General features: G+C 36.4%; 1 protein-coding gene across 3 annotated transcripts in view; it reads right to left on the bottom strand.

Annotated features, from left to right (window-relative positions):
* The window catches only part of HSDL2 (hydroxysteroid dehydrogenase like 2), an 88,671-nt gene that overhangs the window by 33,663 nt on the left and 31,391 nt on the right, over positions 1–23,617 (bottom strand). For all 3 annotated transcript variants that reach the window (XM_074362017.1, XM_074362018.1, XM_074362016.1), the window contains exons 2-6: positions 22,520–22,683; positions 21,103–21,201; positions 16,403–16,517; positions 11,769–11,872; positions 10,697–10,795 (exon numbers count right to left, since the gene is read on the bottom strand). In XM_074362017.1, coding sequence (XP_074218118.1) covers positions 10,697–10,795; positions 11,769–11,872; positions 16,403–16,517; positions 21,103–21,201; positions 22,520–22,683 — 581 coding nt within the window. The remainder of the gene's footprint in view (positions 1–10,696; positions 10,796–11,768; positions 11,873–16,402; positions 16,518–21,102; positions 21,202–22,519; positions 22,684–23,617) is intronic.

The following is a 23,617-nucleotide window of genomic DNA, read 5'->3' as shown; positions in this document are numbered from 1 at the left end:
ATTCAAAAATATATATGCACACATTGCAGCATTATTTACAATAACCAAGATATGGAAGCAACTTAAGTGCCCATCAATAGATAAATAGATAAAGAGGATGTGAGATATATAGATAGACAGATAGACAGACAGACACAGATACACACAACAGAATACTACTCAGCCATTAAAAAAATGAAATATTGCCATATATGACAACATGGATGGATCTAGAGAGTATTATGCTAAGTAAGTTAGACAAAGAAAGACAAATACCATATGGTCTCACTTACACGTGGAATCTGAAAAACAAAACAGAAACAGACTAATAGATACAGAGAACAAACAGATGGTTGCTGGGGGGTAGTTGGGTGGAGGGGGGAGGAAAATAGGAGAAAGGGATAAAGAGGTACAAACCTCCAGTTACAAAATAAATAAGCCACAGGGATATAATATGCAGCATATGCAATACGGTCACTAATATTGTAATAACTTTGTGTGGAGACAGATTGTTACTAGCCTTATCCAGCTGTAATGATCAGTTCATAATGTATGCAACTGTCAAATCACTATGTAGTATGCCTGCAACTAATGTAACATTGTACATCAACTATATTTCAATTAAAAAAACTGACTCCTGGAGCCTTGTTAGAAAAGAAAGATGGTGACTAGAGAGCTGGCTGCAACAGCTAAATTTTCGTAAGAGTTACATGAGCAGCATATCCCAGGGCTCCATAAATTCTCACCATGGCCCCTTGTTCTCCCAGCTTCAGTACCATAGGCCATTAGGCCTTTCACTACTGCCTGGAGCTGAGGAAATACCCTCACCTAGTACACAGCAGATGGGAAACAAAAGAAATCCCTCACTTGTTCCAACGCTACATCTCTGGGTACATTTCACACTGCTATGTGGCAGTTCAAGAGTACCCCTAGAACTATAATAATCTGCAAAAATACTGGATTAAATGTTCTTTTAACAGACAACTCTTACCAGCCTAGTCATCTACCAGGTGAAAAGGCCAAAGAATTATCTCCAGTACCCTGCACAGCGTCTGTCACATGATAACTGTCCAATAAATATTTGTTGAGTGATGAACGAATAAGTAAAATAATGTCAGAAGGAAGAATAGGAATAAACAACATAAGGGTCCTTAGAGGAAACAGAAATATGTTAAATGACCCAATGGGGAGAATGAGGAAAATCCAGAATATTGGAAATTCTATACAATGAATTTCAAAATGTAAGTGGCAAGGGGAAAATAAAAGAGAGTAACTACTATAGATTAAAAACACTTAAGAGACATTTCACAGAGATGTAATGTGTGGAACTTAATTTAGATCCTGTTTTCAATAAACCAACTGCATGGAAAACACTTGAGAAAATTGGAGCACAGACTAGATACATTTGATGATATCAAGGTATTAACATTAATGATTTTATGTTTTTTTAAAAGAATCTTGTATTTTAAAGACACATATTGAAATACATACAGATGAAATGATAATATGACTTGAATTTGCTTTAAAGTAATCCAGTGGGGGTACAGGTGGGGATGAAGGGGCCAGAGGCATGTGGGCTGGTGAAATAAGACTGGCCATGTGTTGAAAATGGCTGAAGGGGAATAGCACATGGTGTACTAGTTTCTCTACTTTTCTCATAACTCAATGTTTGAAAAATAGGTAATAAAGAGCCACAGAGATTATCTATTATAATTCCTAATTTTATACAAGGGGACACTAGGCAGAGAGAGTTACTGTAGCTCACACAACTAAGAATGATAAAGGCAATACAGAAGCTGGGTAATTTCAAATAGTAACAGTGTTTGAAGATTTAATAAAAATCTGTTCTATCATTTCTTTACCCTGACTAGATTGTATGGTTACTTGAGAAGCTGGTAGACAAATTAAATTAATAAAAAATGAAAACAAAGCGTGATTCTGAGCATACAAAAGCCCAAAGCCTCTCACAGGGAAGAAAAGATGCAGACTGAGTTAATCAGGGGACTCAAACTTCATAATTAAGAGTGCACCTATTTGCAGAGTATCTCGGTAGACTACTTCTCTGACTGCATTGTATCTATGTGATTTATTTGGCCAGACAAAATCTTTAAACCACTAAGGGCAAAAGCAATGTATTGATTTCTTTTTTTTAATTCTCCAACAGTTCCAAGTTTGAGATATGATAAAAAAGTAATGTTTCAACTTTAATAAGCATAACAGAGCTTACACTTAGATTTTACGGTAGTTCAGGATGATAGTTACCAACTTGCCAAATCCACTTAGTGGACAGAAACATTTCCAGTAAATCAAGCAAAATCTCAGTGCTTTGACTACTACATTTAATACTAGTGCAAAATGAAAACGAATATATGTATGTAAATGCATGACTGGGACATTGTGCTGTACACCAGAAATTGACACATTATAACTGACGGTACTTCAATAAAAAAAAAAATACTAATGCAGCATCACATAGCAGAAAGGATGCAAGAACTGAAGTTAAAAAAAAAAAAAAAGGAATAACATGGGCTTACTGTATAACATGGGACTATATGCAGTATCTTGTAGTAACCTATAATGAAAAATAAAATATATATCTGTATGTATATAACTGAATCACTATGCTATACACCAGAGACTAACACAACATTGTAAATAAACTATACTTCAATAAAAAAGGCTAAAAAAGGGGAAGAAACTGCATATACTTAATGATAAAAGCATTGCTATTATTGCCAAGAAATATGCCTCTTTATTACTGTTACTCTTTAATATTGTTCTAAAAGCATTAGCTAACTTAATAAGAAATAGTTGGACAAGGAATTTAGCATATACCAAAAGAACAGATATAATTACCACTTACTGTGTTTTAATAATTTTATTGAGATATAGTTCACATACCATAAAATTCACCCATTTAAAGTGTTCAAATCAATGACTTTTGTTATATTCAGACTTGAATAATCATCACCACAACCAATTTAAGAATATTTTCATCAACCCCCAAATAAACCCCGTATCCATTAGTAATCACCCCCAGTCCCCTACCTTCATTCCCCCTAGCCCTAGACAATCACTAATTTACTTTGAATTTCTATAGATCTACCTTTCTGAACATTTCATATGAGAGGAATTATATAGTATGTGGTCCCTATGAAATTTTAATGAGACAGCTATACCATATATATGTACTGCACATATATCTGTGCTTTATGCGTAAAGAGGGTAACAATTTTTTTACACTTCCCAAGATCCAGTTTTCTTTGGGCCCATTGAGAATGCATGCATGATCCAACATAACACTTAGTTTTTCCACTGAATGTTTCTAACCAGCTGCAGATATCAAAACTATGAGTCATTTGTTGACAATACATGATTATCAAAATGAGGTCTTTGTGTAATTGGTTTTTTTTTTAACATTTTTTATTGAATTATAATCATTTTACAATGTTGTGTCAAATTCCAGTGTTCAGCACAACTTTTCAGTTATACATGAACATATATATATTCATTGTCATGTTTTATTCTCTGTGAGCTACCATAAGATCTTGTATATATTTCCCTGTGCTATACATTATAATCTTGTTTATCTATTCTGCATTTTGAAATCCCAATCTGTCCCTTTCCACCCCCTACCCTCTTGGCAACCACAAGTTTGTATTCAATGTCCATGAGTCTGTTTCTGATCTGTATTTATGTTTTGTTTTGTTTTGTTTTGTTTTAGACCCCATATATGAGCGATCTCATATGGCATTTTTCTTTCTCTTTCTGGCTTACTTCACTTAGAATGACATTCTCCAGGAGCATCCATGTTGCTGCAAATGGCGTTATGTTGTCAGCTTTTATGGCTGAATAGTATTCCATTGTATAAACACACCACATCTTCTTTACCCAGTCATCTGTTGATGGACATTTAGGCTGTTTCCATGTCTTGGCTATTGTAAATAGTGCTGCTATGAACATTGGGGTGCAGCTGTCATCCTGAAGTAGATTTCCTTCTGGATACAAGCCCAGGAGTGGGATTCCTGGGTCATATGGTAAGTCTATTCCTAGTCTTTTGAGGAATCTCTGTGCTGTTTTCCATAGTGGCTGTACCAAACTGCATTCCCACCAGCAGTGTAGGAGGGTTCCCTTTTCTTCACAGCCTCTCCAGCATTTGTCATTTGTGGATTTTTGAATGATGGCCATTCTGACTGGTGTGAGGTGACACCTCATTGTAGTTTTGATTTGCATTTCTCTGATAATTCGTGATATTGAGCATTTTTTCATGTGCCTATTGATCATTTGTATTTCTTCCTTGGAGAATTGCTTGTTTAGGTCTTTTGCCCATTTGTGGATTGGTTTGTTTTTTTATTAAGTCATATGAGCTGCTTACATATTTTGGAGATCAAGCCTTTGTCGGTTTCATTTGCAAAAATTTTCTCTCATTCTGTATGTTGTTGTTTTGTTTTACTTATGGTTTCCTTTGCTGTGCATAAGCTTGTAAGTTTCATTAGGTCCCATTTGTTTATTGCTTTTATTTCTATTGCTTGGGTAGACTGCCCTAGGAGAACATTTTTAAGATGTATGTCAGATAATGTTTTGCCTATATTTTCTTCCAGGAGGTTTATTGTTATCTTGTCTTATGTTTTAAGTCTTTGATCCATTTTGAGTTGATTTTTGTGTATGGTGTAAGGGAGTGCTCTAGCTTCATTGCTTTACATGCTGCTGTCCAGTTTTCCCAACACCATTTGCTGAAGAGACTGTCTTTATTCCATTGTATATTCTTGCCTCCTTTGTTGAAAATTAGTTGACCAAAAGTTTGTGGGTTCATTTCTGGGCTCTCTATTCTGTTCCATTGGTCTATATGTCTGTTTTTGTACCAATACCATGCTGTCTTGATGACTGTAGCTCTATAGTATTGTCTGAAGTCTGGGAGAGTTATTCCTCCAGCTTCTTTCTTTTTCTTCAGTAATGCTTTGGCGATTCTAGGTCTTTTATGGTTCCATATAAACTTCATTATGATTTGTTCTAGTTCTGTGAAATGTCCTCGGTAATTGGATAGGGATTGCATTGAATCTGATGGCCTTGGGCAGTGTGACCATTTTAACAATATTGATTTTTTCAATCCAAGAGCATGGGATATCTTTCCATTTCTTAAAGTCTTCTTTAATTTCCTTCATCAGTGGTTTATAGTTTTCTGTGTATAATTCTTTTGCCTCCTTGGTTAGATTTATTCCTAGGTATTTTATTACTTTGGGTGCTATTTTAAAGGGGATTGTTTCTTTACTTTCTTTTTCTGTTGATTCATCATTAGTGTAAAGAAATGCAACTGATTTTTGAATGTTAATCTTGTAACCTGCTACCTTGCTGAATTCTTCGATCAGCTCCAGTAGTTTTTGTGTGGACCTTTTAGGGTTTTCTATATATAGTAACATGTCATCAGCATATAGTGATTTTACCTCTTCTTTTCCAATTTGGACCCCTTTTATTTCTCTCTCTTGACTGATTGCTGTGGCTAGGGCTTCCAAGACTATGTTGAATAGGAGTGGTGATAGTGGGCAGTCTTGTCTTGTCCCAGATTTTAGTGGGAAGCTTTTGAGTTTTTCACCGTTGAGTACTATGCGGGCTATAGGTTTGTCATATATAGCTTTTATTATGTTGAGATATGTTCCCTCTATACCCACTTTGGTGAGAGTTTTTATCATAAATGGGTGTTGAATTTTATGAAATGCTTTTTCTGCATCGATTGAGATGATCATGTGGTTTTTGTCCTTTCTCTTATTGATGTGATGTATTACACTGATTGATTTGTGTATGTTGAACCATCCTTGTGTCCCTGGGATGAACCCCACTTGGTCATGATGTATAATATTTTTTATATGCTATTGGATTCTATTTGCTAATATTTTGGTGAGGATTTTTGCATAAATGTTCATCAGTGATATTGGTCTATAATTCTTTTTTAGTAGTGTCTTTGCCTGGTTTTGGTATCAGGGTGATGGTGGCTTCACAGAATGAGTTTGGGAGTATTCCCTCCTTTTCAATCTTCTGGAAGAGTTTGAGAAGGACTGGTATGAGTTCTTCTTTGTATGTTTGATAGAATTCCCCAGTGAAGTCGTCCGGTCCTGGACTTTTATTTGTAAGGAGTTTTTTTTTTATTGCTAATTCAATTTCATTTCTAGTGACTGGTTTGTTCAAGTGGTCAGTTTCTTCTTGGTTCAGTCTTGGTGGACTGTATGTTTCCAGAAATTTGTCCATCTCCTCTAGGTTATCCATTTTGGTTCCATATAGTTTTTCATAATATTCTCATATGATATTCTGTATTTCTAAGTTATTTGTTGTTAATTTCTCCATTTTCCTTTCTTATTTTGCTTATTTGTGCTCTGTTTTTTCTTCTTTGTGAGTTTGGCCAGCGGTTTGTCGATTTTATTTACTTTTTCAAAAAACCAGCTTTTGGTTTGATTGAGTTTTTTCTATTTTTTTTTTAATCTCCGCTGCTCTGTGCCACTGCCCACTCTGCCTTGGATCCGTGCTCTACAGGCAGGCTTGCGGAAGATCACGGAACAGCCCCACCCCTGCTCAGTGCCCAAACTCAGCTCCTTGTTTGTCTTGGCAGCGTGAGTTTTCTGAGGCACTAGGGTGGAAGGATTCTATCTGCCTCAGGCTGTAAACAAGTCTCCGTCTGGCCTTTGAGGCTGCTAAGCCCTTAGGTACGGATTGAGGTTTTGCGCCCCCCGTCCCTCGCCCCAGCCTGGGTGCTAAGTCCCAGAGGATATGACAGCTGTGCCTGAGCCCCGCCTTTCTTCGCTGGAAAACCTTCCGCGGGTTTTCAGAGATGGGGGTATGCACCCTTCCCCTCAGGGCACATCAGCCATGTTGTTTTATGGAGGGCCCAGGTTGTTCTGCCCTGTGTACCCACTCATCCACAGTGTGCAGCACCCTGCAGTCCCTGGGGGCTGCCTCAGTGCAGCCACCCCCGTTGTTTTATGGAGGGCCCAGGTTGTTCTGCCCTGTGTAGCCACTCATCCACAGAGTGCAGCACCCTGCAGTCCCCGGGGGCTGCCTCAGTGCAGCCACTCCCCGTCCTCCACCCGGCTCGGGCAGCCTGTCCAGTCCCCCAGCTGTCGGCTTGCATCTCCGGCTGGGTGTCGCAGGGACCCTTTCTGCCCGTTTAACTTAGTTCTGTCAGTCAAGGGGTGCTCCGTACAGATCGGAGCCTCAGAAGCTCCTTCTCTGTCCCTCTGGCCTCTTTGTTGGAGAGGAGAGACCCAGCAAACAAGCACTAGTCCTCCTTTGCTGCTCCCTCCCCACAGGACCAGTGGATTTGAGTCTTGGTGTATTTGTGGGAGAGGGTGAGCTACGAGCGTCCTTCTACTCTGCCATCTTGGCCTCCTCTCTAATTAATTTTGTGATAAGACTTTCAATCTGAAAAATCTAATAGAATACACTGAAAACTTTTTAGTATTAATAAGAGTTCAATTTGCTAGTACACTTATAAAGAATAAAGATTATAGTCTTTATATACACTTTGTTAACAAATTAGAAACTATAATGGAAAATATATTGAGAACAAGAATAAAAATACAAAATGTCTAGTAATATATTTAATAAAAAGTGGATAGGACTAGTCTGTTTCTGGAAATATGATGAATCAGATACTCTAAAGGAGTGCCTAATTACAATAAAAATGTAAATAAACAATATATTTTTTAAAGCCTTGGAGAGGGTGAGCCCAGTAAAGCAAGAAAAAAAGAAGCCAAAGGCAAAATAATTGGAAAGGAAGAAATAAATATCATTACTTACATGATTGCCTATAAAGAAAACTTAAAACTCTACCGATAAATTATTAGAATAAGAAAGTTCAGGAAGTTATCTATAATTTTAATATCAAAAGCATTTCTACACCCTAGAACCAAACAGAAAATATAATTTTTAAAAAACATACTATCCAGAATTATGGATGACCAAGATAAAACTGTTAGAATTCATTCCCCAGCCTTCCCATGTTCACATGAGCCCTTTAGAATTCAATTACTTCCTAATTTCTCTCTTCCTCAACTTCTAGATTTTGAAAACAGAGCTTAGTGCTTTTGTGGTTAGAGATTAATCTAAAAGTTTACTCTTACAGCATCTCTTCTATATCAAGAGTTCTTATTTGGTACTTGAATTTCATATTCTCAGTCATTCTATCGTAAGCTATTTACATTTAACCATATATGCTACGCAGTTATTTGTTTGCCATTATTCCCTCTCTTTATTTCCCTCTATCTTGGAAAAGACTCTGCTCTGATTGGTTTGCAGTTTGGTTAAGAGCCCTCCTAGAAGGTTTTTCTCAAATGTGATATCCTTGCACATCCCCATATCTTCATCTTGTGTCAACCAATGTTAATCCTGACTGGGTCCCTTCCTATCTGTAATCTACAGATGTTACTCCACTGCTTTGTAGTTTCTGGTGTTGACAATAAAAAGTCTGCAATCTGGTTCCTTCTCCTTTATAAGTAAGTATATATTCTGTCTGAAAGCTTACAAGATTTTCCTTTTATCTTTGAAATCCTGAGATTCTCTCGGGTTGTTCTTTTTCCTCCTTCTGGAACTCCTGATACTTGCATGGGAAGTCCCTTAAGTCTCTTTACTTTTTCTTCAGGATGTTTTTTGTTCTGCATTTTGAGCTCTCTTAAACTTCCAAGCTGCTTGTTCGGGTGTTAACAGTGACAAGCCAATCCTTCAATTCAACTACTATTTTTTTTCAATTCAAAACACAATCTCTAGTTCTAGAAAGTATTTTTCGTACAATAATTCAATCTTGTAATTGTTGCACGTATTTAATCAAGGTATTTTCTCTTTTCTTTAGCAGTGTTATTTCAATGGAAACTGCTATCCTGGGTGTTTTGTTTATTCTTTCTATGTCTGGATATTGGATCTCCTTAGCTGCACTGCACTTTTTGTCTCCTCATTTCTCTATTCACCCTTAGATGATTTAAACAATGGAAACCTTGCCAGCAGGGGCAAGTGCAGCAGTCTCTACCCCATGGGTAGGTAACATTAGATGCACCAGTTACTGAATCCGTTTGGAAGCCTAAAGAATTCTCCCTGGTCTCCTCACTGTCCCAGCCTCAAGGGTAGGAAATACTCATCTGACCTACAGAATCACCCTGTTGAGGTCCTCCGATCTCTGTGGGTCAAGCTCTGTTCAGGAACTTCTCTCGCCAGTGCTCTCTACTGACCCTATTCTGTCCTCTGGCCCAGAGGGGAACAATTTTCTTCACAACCTTCTCAATTACTTTTCTTACAAAACCAATGCCTTGCTCATTCCTTCTAAGTCCTGACACCCCAAAAGCTCCACTGAGGGGAGTCTGCTGGTAGATTAAGAGGGTGGACAGCAAGGACATAAGTTTCAATAGTCACCTTTTCAAAAATACCTCTACCCTCAAATAAGTGAAAATATTCCAATCTGCTGCCTGTATGTTTCAAGCAATGTAGTGAGGAATATGAAGATACTTTCAAAAGGAAGCCAAAATTATCATTCATTCAATAAATACCTAAGTGACCACCAAATGGGGGCCACTGTTCAGGAGCAGACACACCAGTATTGATCCTTAATGAGTTTCCCTGGAAAGAGGCCACACTAATTTACCTGTTTGAATTCTGATGCTAGTGTAACAAAGGTTCTGTTAACTTTTTTTTTTTTTTTTGAAGTATAGTCAGTTCACAATCTTGTGTCAATTTCTGGTGTACAGCATAATGTTTCAGTCATACATATACATACGTATAATCCTTTTCATATCCTTTTTCATTATAGGTTACTACAAGATGTTGAATACAGTTCCCTCCATTATACAGTGTAAACTTGTTGTTTATCTATTTTATATATAGTAATTAGTATCTGCAAATCTCAAACTCCCAATTTATCCCATCCAACCTTCTTTACCTCCTGGTAACCATGTTTGTTTTCTACATCTGAGTCTGTTTCTGTTTTGTAAATAAGTTCATCTGTGTCTTTTGTTTGTTTGTTTTAGATTTCACATATAAGTCATATCATATGGTATTTTTCTTCTTCTTTCTGGCTTACTTCACTTAGTATGACAATCTCCAGGTCCATCTATTTTGCTGCAAATTGCATTATTTTATTCTCTTTTCATGGCTGAGTAGTAGTTCTGTCAAATTTTTAAAAAGTGAAGTGAAAAAGGACTCCCAGTATGTTTTCTCCTTATCATATTTTTCTGGGGTAGAACTGTCATCACCTAAAGGGGACTGAGGCACTCTGTGAACTCAGAACTCATGTGAAAGTATAGAAAAGTCAGCTTTTCATAAAGGAAAAAGACAAAATAGTAAGAATACAAGAAAGTAAAGAAGCATTTGCTGGGATATGTGAGGAGAAAACAAAAGTATGAGAATTTTGCAGAACTCTGTCAGGTACCAAAGACAAAGATGGAAGAAAGGTAAGGGAAACGCAGCTGGCTTCCTGTTGGCTTTAATGAGACTCTTTACGTGTTCCTGTGTTCAGTGTTTCTCGTATAGCAATCACATAGTCATGCAGATCAAGTCAAAGCCAGAAAACGATTGAAAAGGGCCCTTTACGAACAATAAAAGGTTGAACTTATTTCCCAGACAGACTGAGGTTACTTTTGACAGTCTACTCATTTGTACCCCACCCTACCCACCCAAGATTCATGCATCTCAAGAGTGTTAAAGACAATAAATAGAAATCCAATAAAGGGACTTTATAAGTACATACTTGTTTTAGGCCACAGTGCATTGACTGCAATTTCACCTTTAAATTCTTCTGCCATTCCAAGCACACACATAGACATACCATACTTAGCAATGGTATAAGCTGAAAGAAACCACAAAGAATTTAATTAAGAAAGAAGTTAATTTGTGAGTATAAATAACCAATTTCTTACTGTTACTATGTCCTCCTTGATACATTTTTTCAGAATTCTTTAATAATATAATGTATACAAAATATTTTTAAGATACTGTTTTTAAAAGAGCAGTTTTTACAGAAGTAACTGTAGTTTTGTGGAAACATTTTATATATACCATGAATGAACTAGGTGTATATATTTCTACCTTAATATTTGATTAAAAGAGTAATAAACTTCCATTTTTCTTAATGTTATGGGGACAAGTTTCATTGTTGTTTCTTAATCTGTTTTTTTTCTTTTTTTATTGAAAATGATCATTTAAAGGAAAACTACTGCTAGTAAAACAACAACAAAAGGTTTCAAATTTGTTTAATCCAGTCAATTAAAACAGAAGTTCTTTTAGTTTTGTTCTATGGGTTCCTATTCCAACTGTCTTCCTTTCCAAATTTCACTGAATTATATTGAAGCAAAGACTAAGTATCTGATACAACTATTTCAAAGGAGGCACCTATACATAAATCTTGTTATTCAACACACTCATCTTAAATCATCAGTTTGCTATGAAAGGTAAAGTATTTCATGGATAGTTTTAACCAACTTTATTGAAGAATAAGTAACATACAATCAAACACACTGAGACTTAAGGGAGCTTTCTAGGATAGTGGATATCCGTATCTTGATTTGGGTAGTGGCTATACGGGTGTATACATTTGTCAGAACTCATCAAACTGAGCCACTAACATTCGTGCATTTTATTTAATGTAAGTTGTATCTCGATTTTAAAATTACAGAGAAAAGATTACTCTCTAAAATGCTACTGATTCTGTACAGAAAATTTAATGTTGAATGCGATATACAAATCATGATCACATCATAGAAACACTGATTTAATACAAAACAAACTGACCATACAAGCCAGCCCCTCATCCTACCACCTACCACAGTGCTGTTTGAACCACAGTGGATTTAGGTTCAGGGGTGGGCTGAGGTTGAGGATATGTGCAATTTTACTGTTTTTCAAATAAGGAATACATGCTTTGGATCTGAAAGCAAAAGAAAACACAAGTCAAGTTAATAGCTTTCTAACAGCTTCATTACCTTTTACAGCTATATTTTACTACCTGAGCAGAGCACCTGAACTTGCTCAGTAACCTGTAGGGTACTTCTGTTTGTTTGTTTGTTTGTTTGTTTGACTTTTCTAGAATGAAGATAGGAAAAGCAACTATAATTAATCCTTTGAAGCTTTGCTTAATGGCCTGACAATATAATCTGCTTGATGAAAATAATCAAATCTTTGGCACATCAGCCTAAAACCCAGCTAAGGTTATCCTCAACTCATCCTTCCAAATTCTCCCTCCTACACACACACACACACACACACACACACACACACACACCTTTCAGTCTTAGTTAACATACTTGTCACCCAGCACAGTCACCATTGTGGTAAAGACCATGGGTGTTCAAGTCAGACAGACTTGGATTCAAAACCTCCTTCTGCCCTTCATTGTGTGATGCTGGGCAAAATATATACATTCTAATTCTTGGTTTTTTCATTTGTCAATGTTGGTAATATCTGCTACAATCTAGGATGGACTAAGGGATTAAAACGAGATGATACATATGAGATACTTAGAACAGTGCATATATTAAATGTGAAATAAATAACTGCTATTATCAGTATTACACAGGCTGATTTCTTTCATCTTAGTAGGTGTGGTATTCCTAGCACACTGGAACTGTAATCTAATAACATAACTCAATATATTACCAAACTTAATTTGTACCAACATGCAATGCAATATGTCTTTGGGAGCAATATTTAGATTTTTTTTAAATTTTTACTTTCATTTTTAAAAAACATTAAAAAAAAGTAGGTAATTAAAGATTCAGGTCCAATATTCTAAATTTTTAATTACTAACTTATAACATATAGCTTAATAACATATTGTACCTTAATAATTTTATACCTTTTAATTTCCCATTCAGTAACTTCTAGGACTTTGAACTAATCCATTCTTCTTTCAAGTCAGTTTATTACCAATGTACAACACTCTTGTTACCATCTGCAATGCCTTTTTAAGTTCACAAACCAAATACAATCAGTATCACTAAAGGGTTTTTGTACATATTGTTTTTCCATTCCAAAGCTGCTTCACTTTTATAGGGGTGAGGAGGGGAGAAGGAACAATGTCACAGCTGATATTCATTCAAACAGTGATGCTGCATCTTAAAGCGTCAGTAGTAAAAAGTCAGTAGATTACTTTAAGTAGTCATCTTAAAACAATCTAGTCCCAGCAATAAGACCATATTTTATACCCAAATCAAAGAGTTCATTTCATTTACAATTTAAACATGAGTTTTACCTTTGATTTATTAGACAGAACCTTTCCATCTGCTCTTTGACTGCCTGGCCCTCAGCATATTAATCCTAATCTCGTTCATTTTTCACAGCAACATGCCCTTATACATTATACTGAAAACCCTTAGCACCAAGTTTAGATACTAATACTTTGAGCTTAATAAGGTAGTTAAGTTTATTGGAAACTTACTGTATGCTAGGCAATGCACTTATTAGCTATTACTTGCACGTGAATTGTTTTAACCAGGGTTGTAAGCTCAAAGGCCTATAGGGTATTTGAGTAAATGAAAAAAGTGAGCTGAGTATAAGAAAGATCAACTGTTCAGATGTACATCTGAACCTCATTACTGAATTTCTATAAGCATCTAACATGATAAAAACACATATAATATTGGAGATTATATATTTAACTAAAATTAGAAATACATATTAAGCATCCGCTTTCTACTCCTCTCTGGCTTCCAACTCTGTCTCCCTGAACCGTTAAAACACAGGTCAGAGGCTACAGGGCCCTGGGCACCAGGGATCAGGAAACAGTTCCAGATCCTTGCTGAAACCTCCGAAGACGTCAGTTCTTTGGGCCTTTCCCTACTCCCTCCCTGAAGATGCTTCTCAGGCTTCCCTGAGAAAACAATTCATACTTTTTGTCTATGAATCAATGAGTGTCACTAAATTCAAAAAAAATTTAAGTGAGAATGTTTCATTATGAATTTCTCTTCTATATAACTTATGCTTTCACAGAGGGCCAAAAACCTGACACACTTTTTTTGGTCCAAAGGTCAATGTCAGGTCTTTCATTTGCCATTGCAGTCTGCCTTGTACTGGGAACAATACTTAATTTTTTTTTAAAAACAGCTGCTATTAAATGTAGAAACTTTCAACAGTGCACTAAATCCTTGCTTTAAAAAAGTTTTATTTTAGAGTATCTAATCCTGAGAGATCTGCAGATCTCCTATTCTAACATACTCATACTTAGTTTTTAGTACCTTAGTGCACTACAGTTTATATATTCCATCTGTAGTTCCTCAACTACACAAATTAATTGATAAAGGTAACTGAAAAGGTTAGTTCATTATCTTAAGAGTTTGAAACCAGGATTTTGTTTTGTTTTGAACTGAACCTTCGAGTCTACAAATGTAGGAGTGTAGTTTAGGTCGCCACTTTCATTTTTGGAAAACAACCTCAGAATAGGAAAGGGGCCAGACTGTTCTTGCTGAATTGGTTTTCCAAACATAAATTTCACAAGGAATGAACAATGAGAATCACACATTTGTCTTTACATAAGTAATAATGTCAGCTAACAAAGCCAAGTCTTTGATCCAATCTTTGTTTAGGAACTGAGTTGGGAAATTTCTTTTGGATGGCAAAAAGAATTGACACCATAAATACATACAACTAGGGGGTGGAATATTTATATCTGTGGCTTCATCACCTACAGTAGAATCTGCCACAAATGATTCCCCTTTTTCACACGTTGTGCCCTTCTAAGCCTTCATTCAACATGCTGAGCAATGGTATTTCTGGTTGGGTTTATATTTTTAAACACTTGTTTAAGTGAGTATTTACATTCGATCAAAATTCTTTCACAAAGTTGCTGGCTGCAAAAGATTTTGATGCCCAGATAATTCCTTCATGTAACACATAACCACATCACACAGCAGCACTGCTCATTTTGTTTGAAAATAAACACAGACCCTATTGAACCGTTAGTCCTTTGTCTAGTTCATTAAGTTTTCCATCACAATCTTTTCAATATGCTTCTCATGGATCTTTGTGTGGTTTCATTCTCTGTGGTTTCCATTCAACAGAAATACACTTTACACATTGAATTCATAGAATTATTCCCCACATCTACAAAGAAGTAAGCTCTCAGTCATTTTCTCGGCCATATGGCCTTCTTGGCATAGGTTTCATTTTTCCACTTCAGATAGAAACATGGGTATGAGAAATATTTTACTTTCTTCTTTAATATAAGAACAACAGAGCAAGCACAATGACACATGGCAACTCCTTAGCCCATCCTCAGCATCCAGAGACAATGGTGTTCATGCGCCATCTAATGAGGCAGCAGATACTCTGCCACCAGCTATAGCAGCTAACTGTTGCCATGTGGGAATGCTGTCTCTACGTGGCCAATGTTTCCAGTGTTTCAAGAAAAGTTAGGAATCTGGATTTCTGTGTAAATCTCCTGATTTTTTTTCATGTAGGCAACTAATGAAATTCTCAATGTAGGTAACTAATAAAAACAAATTTTATTTAATTTTTTTTTTATGATATCACTCACATGCGGAATCTAAAAAAAAAAAAACAAATTTTTTTTAACACTGTCAGGGCCAAGTTTTACAGACCCAACAAAACACATCGGAGGGCAAAGTTCAGAATTAATGGCAGATTTTACATTGAACTTTCATGACCAATCTATGACATACTTTATTATCCCCCTTTTACAAATGAGGAAATGGACTCTATAAGAGATTAAGTTACTTGCACAAGGTCATGAAGAGAACAAGCCATGAAGGGCAGGGGTTCAGATCTGAATCCTACTCAAAGGAGTCTGACTCCACAGCCTGAGGTCCTAACCACCTGCTCTATGCAGATATATAAGATACACATAAGGTGGACAAGAGAAGTTGCGTGCTGATCTGTCCTTATATTCATATGATAAATGGCAGAATCTGAGGGTAAACAGATAAACAAAGGGACAAATAAAACACATTGGTCTGGTCAACCCACAGCACATCAGGACTACACTTACTTTCATTCTGTACTTGATGTTTCCGCCTAATATTGCTCAATATAGAATGAGCCTTTTGTCAGTTACGTTAAAATGGGATTCAAAATGAGTTTATTATTATTTATAATACTAAAACCCCAGTGTTTTTCAGAGGAAGAAGAGGCTACTGCTGGTGTACCAGAAGACTTGGTATGCATATATGTATTTATTCATGCAAATGTTTGAAAATGCTTGAGCTATTCTTTAGCCTTTATCAGATTCACAGAGAAAAAGGAGCTCTGAATAAAATTATTCAAAATACTATTGACTGACATGAAGCACCTTCAGGTTTTTGTAAGATTGACGGGGTTTTTTTGTTTTTTTTTTAAGATTGACTGATTTTTAAACCATATTGCCAACCTGGTTCAAATCTGTTTACCAGTAGTTCTCTCACAAAACACTGCAACATTCTCTCCCACAACTCTTTTTTTAACTTACGTAAGGTAGGTGCCTCTGGTGTTGACATTCATCATCAAGTCCACTCTCTTCGTAGGTGTTTCCAACGTGTTGGTCAAGCTAATAGCACTGGCATTATTCACCAAAATATCAATTCCTGTTTTCAAATAATCAACTTCCTATTAATGTGATTTAGATATAATAATAAAAATAAGTAAAAAGAAAAAAAAATTATATCATTGAATTCTAAGTTCTCAAATACTTTTTAGATAATCCGACTGACCAATACATCAATGCAAGACTCAATACCCAGGTGATTTTCACTGGCACCATAGTGACTGGTGATCACCAGGGCTCCACAAAAAACTACAAGGCAGCTTAGTCCTCGGTGGTTTACAGTTTCCATCCTTATCTCTCTCCTTGTCTCCCAGACCTTAGGTCAGCTTCCTTATAGTTTTCCTTCCTCTTTATCATCTTTCCAAGGCTTTCCCTCCTTCCATGCACATCTGAATCCCTCCCCTCTAAGGCCCTTATGTAAATGAAAGCTCCTTTCTGGTCCTGGGAACTGGGAAAAGAGAAATGACCTAGACTTTCAATTCCAAACAAGTCATCAAAGTAGATCAAGTTTGTTTTGGTAACTCATATACAAAATAAATCTACTTTAACAATTATTTCTGCATATTTTAAGCAGTTCCTACCCACACGTTTTATTTATAGTTATAAGCTTCGTTAAATAATGCTAAGCAAAAATGCTAAAATAAAAAAGCATCTCAAACACATCTCTGTGTTTCTACATGGTCCTCATAATTCTTTTTAAAGGGCATTTAATATTCCATCAAATAAAAAATATCACAATTTCTGCTGCTGGGGTTTGACTGTTGCCATAAACATCTTTTGTTATCCTCTCAACTTTGCTATGCCCCTCCCTCACAATATGTGGGAAATGGCTTAAATAAGGTTATTATACTCACTAAAACATTTTAGGAATATGCACCCTTTCTTCATATTTAGTAACATTATCAAATTTTGATCATATCATCATTTTTCAATTCCCATATTCTTTGGTACAGAGTTTGTGCTACTAAGGTTTTCTTTAAATGTGTCCTTAGAATAACTTTGGATTCAACTACATTACATTTATAGCTTCCTTATAACAAAACTCAAACTCAAGTAAGTCATCTGTGTATCTGAGACAATTTCCAGGTCCTGTGATTACCAGTTTTCCTGAATGAACATAATGATGGTTGCCTTTACAAGCGGCAAAGATCTGTGAGAATTTTTAAATCCAGGACATGCTTCTCAATTCACAAAGCTAGGAATTGCTTAACCACATCACTAAGAGACAACGACTGAGTGGCTACTCTATATAAGGCACTCTGCTAGGGCCAAAGAGACAAGGGAAATAATAAACACCAAAGGAGAAGCCAGGTGGGAGCAAAGCAAATCTACTGTGGGTCTGGGTGAGATGCTGGACCAATGGGTATGTACACCACCTGCGTAGAATTACCCCACTCAGGGAGATGAAGCAAATGAGTGTTGATCCAACCAACAGATTCCTTGGGCAAATCCAGACTTGACTGACCTCCTCTCTCTCACTATGGGATAGTAAGTGACAAGTATGGTGGCAGAGCAAACATCTGGGCCCAAAAGCAAAGGAAGTAGATGAGGAATAAAGATATACTGATTGGGCAAACTGTACTTGACTTGCCAATGATAAAGGAAAAAAAGGTCCAATTAAGAAGTTAAAATTTCTAAACTCAGATGGATTAAATTAAAATGGATCAGGGAACAATAGTGGGAAATGATACCAAAAAAAAAAAAAATATATATATATATATATATCTGCTGCAAAAATAAAAAAGGGTGGCAGGAAAGAATGTTTCTGTGGCTTATGAAACTGCATAATTTACTCAAGGCCTGAAAAACTCTGAAGATGAGGGGAAGGCAAGGTGATAGGAGTACCACGGGGCACAGACCTGCTCCCTGAGGGCACAGGTCTGAAAGCACCATCAGAACTTACGACTTTGTTAAGGACAATTCTCCAGCAGAGAGAACTATCAGGACAAAGGCAGTCTTCCCCAAAAGGCAAAATGCAAAGGCCTGCAGAACTCCAAACCGGAAAACTGCATCAGTAACAACCACAGTATGGGACTAAAACCAAAAAACAAAAAAACAAAAAAAACAAAAGCTTAGGATCTCTGTGGAAAAAGAACACAAAGGGGGGAAAAAAAAAAGCAGGCTATGAAGCATCTCATAAATGTGGCATTCCTCCTGATTAGAAGAGCAGCAGCTGAGTTGCTGAACAGAGCTCACTTATAATTCTGCATTGTTATGCCAGAAAAGCAGAAGTTAATGGGCAAATGGAAAGCAAAACATTTTAAATACATTAAAGCGGGTCCTGAGGAGGAGGAAAGGAAATCTTAGGAAAGAGTCCAAAATAGAAGTAACTCCACTGCCTATCTGTACCTTTAAGTAAGAAGACAGAAGTGTTTCAGAGGCTCATCCCAACAACAGCAAAATGTACTAGATCTTTTTTTTCCCCACAGAGATAAGGAAAGTATATCCTCTTGATTGATGATTTCTACCAATTGAGCTTTAAGTTCCAGGATATGAATGCCAAATTAATAATACAAATCAATTGGCTTCAAAAGAAACAAAAACCACAATTTCCTTTTGTCCCTTCCATTTTCTGTGTCCTCCTGGGAAAAGCAGGTCACAAGACAAAGCTGGATTCATCCAACACTGAAGATGCTGAAGAAACAATACCAGGTTCAGTGGAAGACAACCTAAACTACAGTGGCTAAAAAAATCTAGACCATCCACGTATCTCAGTGAAACCTCCTTGGCTGGAACAAAATGGAGTAAGAAAATTGGAGAGGAGAGATTTCTAGGCTTTAATTCTTCCAAGAAGGAGATTTCAATTTGGGTCTTTAAGTTCCCTGCGGCAAACAAAAGGAGAAGAAATCCATTTGTGAGATTTCGATCACTCTATAGGAACCCAATACTGGAAAGTGGAGGTGTTTCACATTGTGACACTCAGGCACACTGTCATTAGCACATAGTGTGTAACTCTGGTGAACCAGACTAGAAACACACCTAGAACTCAAGATGGGAAAAAAGAAAGGATGAATTCTGGGCCTGTACAGTATAGCCATGAACATCTTTAACATCCTCTCGATCCATTTCAGAGGTTTCCTAGGACAATACCAGACAAGAACTGAGGTTTTGTTGATGTTTTCCAGTAGAATTATATGACAGAAACAAAGATTGAGAAAGGGCTCAGACAATGCAGCCCTCCCCAATATTCTGATGACCTCAGTCTCTGAGAAGGATCAACTCACCCTCAGTTGATAGATTCAATGGATCAACAGAAAGAAATGAAACTGGACGAATACAGAGGAAGGAAAAGCTTCAGTCTTCCACCCTCATCCACCTTCCCTCTTAATTCCTCCCTAAAAAAACAAATGGCTATACTAATTAGGTCAAATCCTAATTGGCACTAATTGGCCACTTTTACTAGTAGGTGAAGCCATTTTAGATAAAAGGTCCTACACATGAATGTGGCTTCCTCTCCTTCCTCTTTCATACCTGCAGCCTTATCAGTAAGGAAAAAAAAAAAAAACACTCAGTAATTTTGCATTCTCTCTCCTCTTCTCTCATGGGCATTCACATTATTTTTGGAAATGTTGTGAGCCATGGGTAAGATTTTTGAATTTAAAGGAGCAGGCCCCATTTAAGCCAAAGCTTTTTGTTCCAGTCCAGTATAACACAGCACTCTGCATTGGGACTTATGCGCATAAGCCTTGCTAACAATAAAGCATTACCTTGTTTCCCACTGGCCAATATCCTTTGCGTGTACATATAGTCTCTGGAACATTATTGGGAGAGAATGGTAATGTCTGGGGCAGGATGTGGACATGGCTAAGTGCTTTACTATAATACCATCAAAGCCTTAGCTCGACACCCAACGCCTGCCTTCAAGGAGCTTATGAACCAATTGAGGAGAAAACTAAGATTCAAAGTTGTGTAAGACAAGGATCAAAGGAATGTTTTAGGAATTCAGAGAAAAAAAATGTACACTTCTGATTAGTTGGTGTGGTCAGAAAATTGGGCTTCATAAAGGAGATGAGGTTTAAGCACAAAAAGGTGGGATTTCAAAAGACAAAGAAGGGAGCGTTTCAGGAAGGATCAGAAGTAGAGGAGTGGGCGCTGGAGGGGCCTCAGGAATGGGGAAAGAAAAAATTGAGACAAAAAATTAAAGGTAAGGAAATGAATGGAAACTATTTTGGCTGGTATAGAGAGTTTACATAGAGGTATGGAAGAAAGACAGAATCAAAAAGTCTGTTAAGATCAGAATGTGAAATATCTCAAATGCCAATAATTTATCTGTACTTTATCCAATAAATATAAAAAAGTCATTAAAAGATGGTTACATGAGTTGGGGAAAGACAAGTGGATGGGACCTGGGGAACTACTTGGTTAGATGTATGTTATTGTCAAGGTCCTAACTTTATTTTGGATGGTAAATTTGTAATACTATTCAAAATAATTTTTAAACAATTATTCAAATAGTCATCAGATGGTTTTAAGCTGTGTTTGTGTATGAACAAATACTCATTTCTGGTCATACAGCAAAGACTCAGAAAGTAAAATAATAATCAAAAGAAAGTTAAAAATTAAAATGATAGTTACAACCTGTATTTTACCAAGAATCAATAATTATTTCAGAATTAAAGCACTACCTCCAAATTTCTCAACTGCTTTCTCCACTGCATTGTTGATTTGCTGTTCATCTCTCACGTCAACAACACATGGCAAGGCCTTTCCTCCAGCTGCTTTGACTACAAAGGATAAACAAAGACGCATTAAAGCGTTCAAATATTAAACCTTTCATCAGTATCAAACTTCTGACACAGGAGTCAAAAGAAAAAAGTATCCTATTTTCGGAACATCAATATAAATTACTATGTCTTATAACTGCTAGTGATTCTGCCCTACAGTAGGACAGACTGACAAACCCATATCCAGCTGCAGACTAGCTTGGCCAACTCTATAAAAAAAAAGGACGGTAATTTTTTTTAATGTTATTAAAAATAGGGAAAAAAAGAGAAGGAAATTTAACAGAACTTCATTACGGAAAATTCCTAAAAATTTACAAAAATATTAAAAAAATACTACAATGAATTACCATGAATCCATCAGTTACCTTTAATGATTAATGTTTTGCCAGTTGTTTGTTTAATTTATGTACCCCCAATCCTGTTTTGTTTTTTGCTGGTGGTTTTTTTTTTTAAATATATTTTTATCAAAGTATAGTCAGTTTACAATGTTGTGTCAATGTCTGGTGTATAGTACAATACTTCAGTCACACAATTCATTTTTGTATTCTTTTTCACCACAGGTTACTACAAGATATTGAATATGGTTCCCTGTGCTCGACAGTATAAACCTGTTGTTTTGCTGGTGTATTTTAAAGCAAATCCCAGGAATCATTCCACTCACAATTACTTCATATATATCCCTCTAACATAAACAACATGGAACTAATGTAACTAGCCAAATTAGCAATATGAACTGAAGTTGAATATTTAAGCCCTTCCTCCTGGCAATGCATTGAATATAAGCACTGAATAACTATTTGTGAACTGAAAGTATTAAAATAATGATTTGTGAATTGTGCAGAGAATAACTAACATGGAGAGCGTTTTCAAAGGGTTCACATTGCCCACCTCTCAAATTCTTTCTCTACTTCCACTCTTCTACTTGGTGCTCCCATCCCAGAACCACTGCCCTCATGAGACATGATTTTTTTTTTTTAATTTTGTTTTTTGCGGGGGAGGTAATTAGGTTTACTTATTTGTTTTATTTTTAGAGGAAGTGCTGGGGATTGAAACCAGGACCTTGTGTATGCTAAGCATGTGCGAGCTATACCCTCCCACTTAAGACATGATTTTTAATGTGAGTCTCTCATATCGTTCAAAAGTGCTAGGGAGAAAAATGGTTCCCAATCACTGCTCTAAGGTGATAAAACAATTCCTTAACCAGACAAAATTATTTTTAGGGTAGACTTCAAACAGATATAATTAAATTCTCCAGCAAATTCTCTACATATTGAAATCAGAGACAGGACATTTCACAAAATGTCATTGTCACACTCACTTTCTTCAGCAGCAGTATAGATTGTGCCTGGAAGTTTGGGGTGTGCCTGGGTTGTCTTTGCGGCAATGACAACATTTGCTCCATCCTTTGCTGCTTTCAATGCAATAGCTTTGCCAATGCCACGGCTGGCACCTGTTATAAAAATTGTACATCCTGATAGCTTCCTGCAATAGAAAAAATGTGACCTTATTAGAAATCTCAGTGTTTTTATTTACTTACCAGTATCAGGAATTCATACACATTTTCACAACGTATATGTTTCCTCCTCTGTCAAACTTTCTCTAAACCCTTCTCCCTCCCCATCTAATAGCTAATAACTCTACTCCCATTTTACAACGATTTACAAATTATTTATCACAACAGCAGTGGCCAGTCTTGCTGATATGGCAAGTAAATCTGCTCAAATGAGAAATAAATCTTAAAGAAAAATGAGGAATGAATAAACTATACATAAACAAGTTTTTTCCCACAGTAAAAATGTTAAAGCTTATTTTTGAGTACTTGCATTATGAATAAATATCATCCTCTTCAAAATTTTTCAAATTTTCTACAGTGAATACATACCACTTAAAAATATCTAAAAGCAAATAACTGCTTAATGGATGCTCATCATTGTTTATAATAGCTGAGTGGAAACAACAAAAATGTCCATCAAATAAAATGTATACACATGCAACAGGGTACATTCAGCAATAAAAAGGAATGACGTACCAATTTGCACTACATGCATGAAGCTTGAAAACATTATGCTAAGTGAAAGAAGCCAGTCAGAAAGGACCACATATTGTGTGCTTCCATTTATATGAAATGTCCAGAACAGGTAAATCTATAAAGACACAAGGATTTGTGGTTGCCGAGGGCAGGGGGGTGGGGAGGTTGGGGGTTGACAGCTGAGGGGTGTTCCTTTCAGGACGATGAAAACTTTTAAAATTGATTGTAGTGACAGTTGCACAACTCGGTGAACATACTAGAAGCCACTGAATTTTAAATGAGTAAATTGTGTGGTGTGTGGCATATGATTTATATCTCAATAAAGCTGTTAAACAAACAAACCTAGAAAGCTAGTAAAGAACTCAGGGTATGGATCGAAAGATCCTC

The sequence above is a fragment of the Camelus bactrianus genome, chromosome 4 (assembly GCF_048773025.1).
Source record: "Camelus bactrianus isolate YW-2024 breed Bactrian camel chromosome 4, ASM4877302v1, whole genome shotgun sequence".
Classification (NCBI taxonomy): domain Eukaryota; kingdom Metazoa; phylum Chordata; class Mammalia; order Artiodactyla; family Camelidae; genus Camelus; species Camelus bactrianus.
This window is presented reverse-complemented; position numbering and strand designations above follow the sequence as displayed.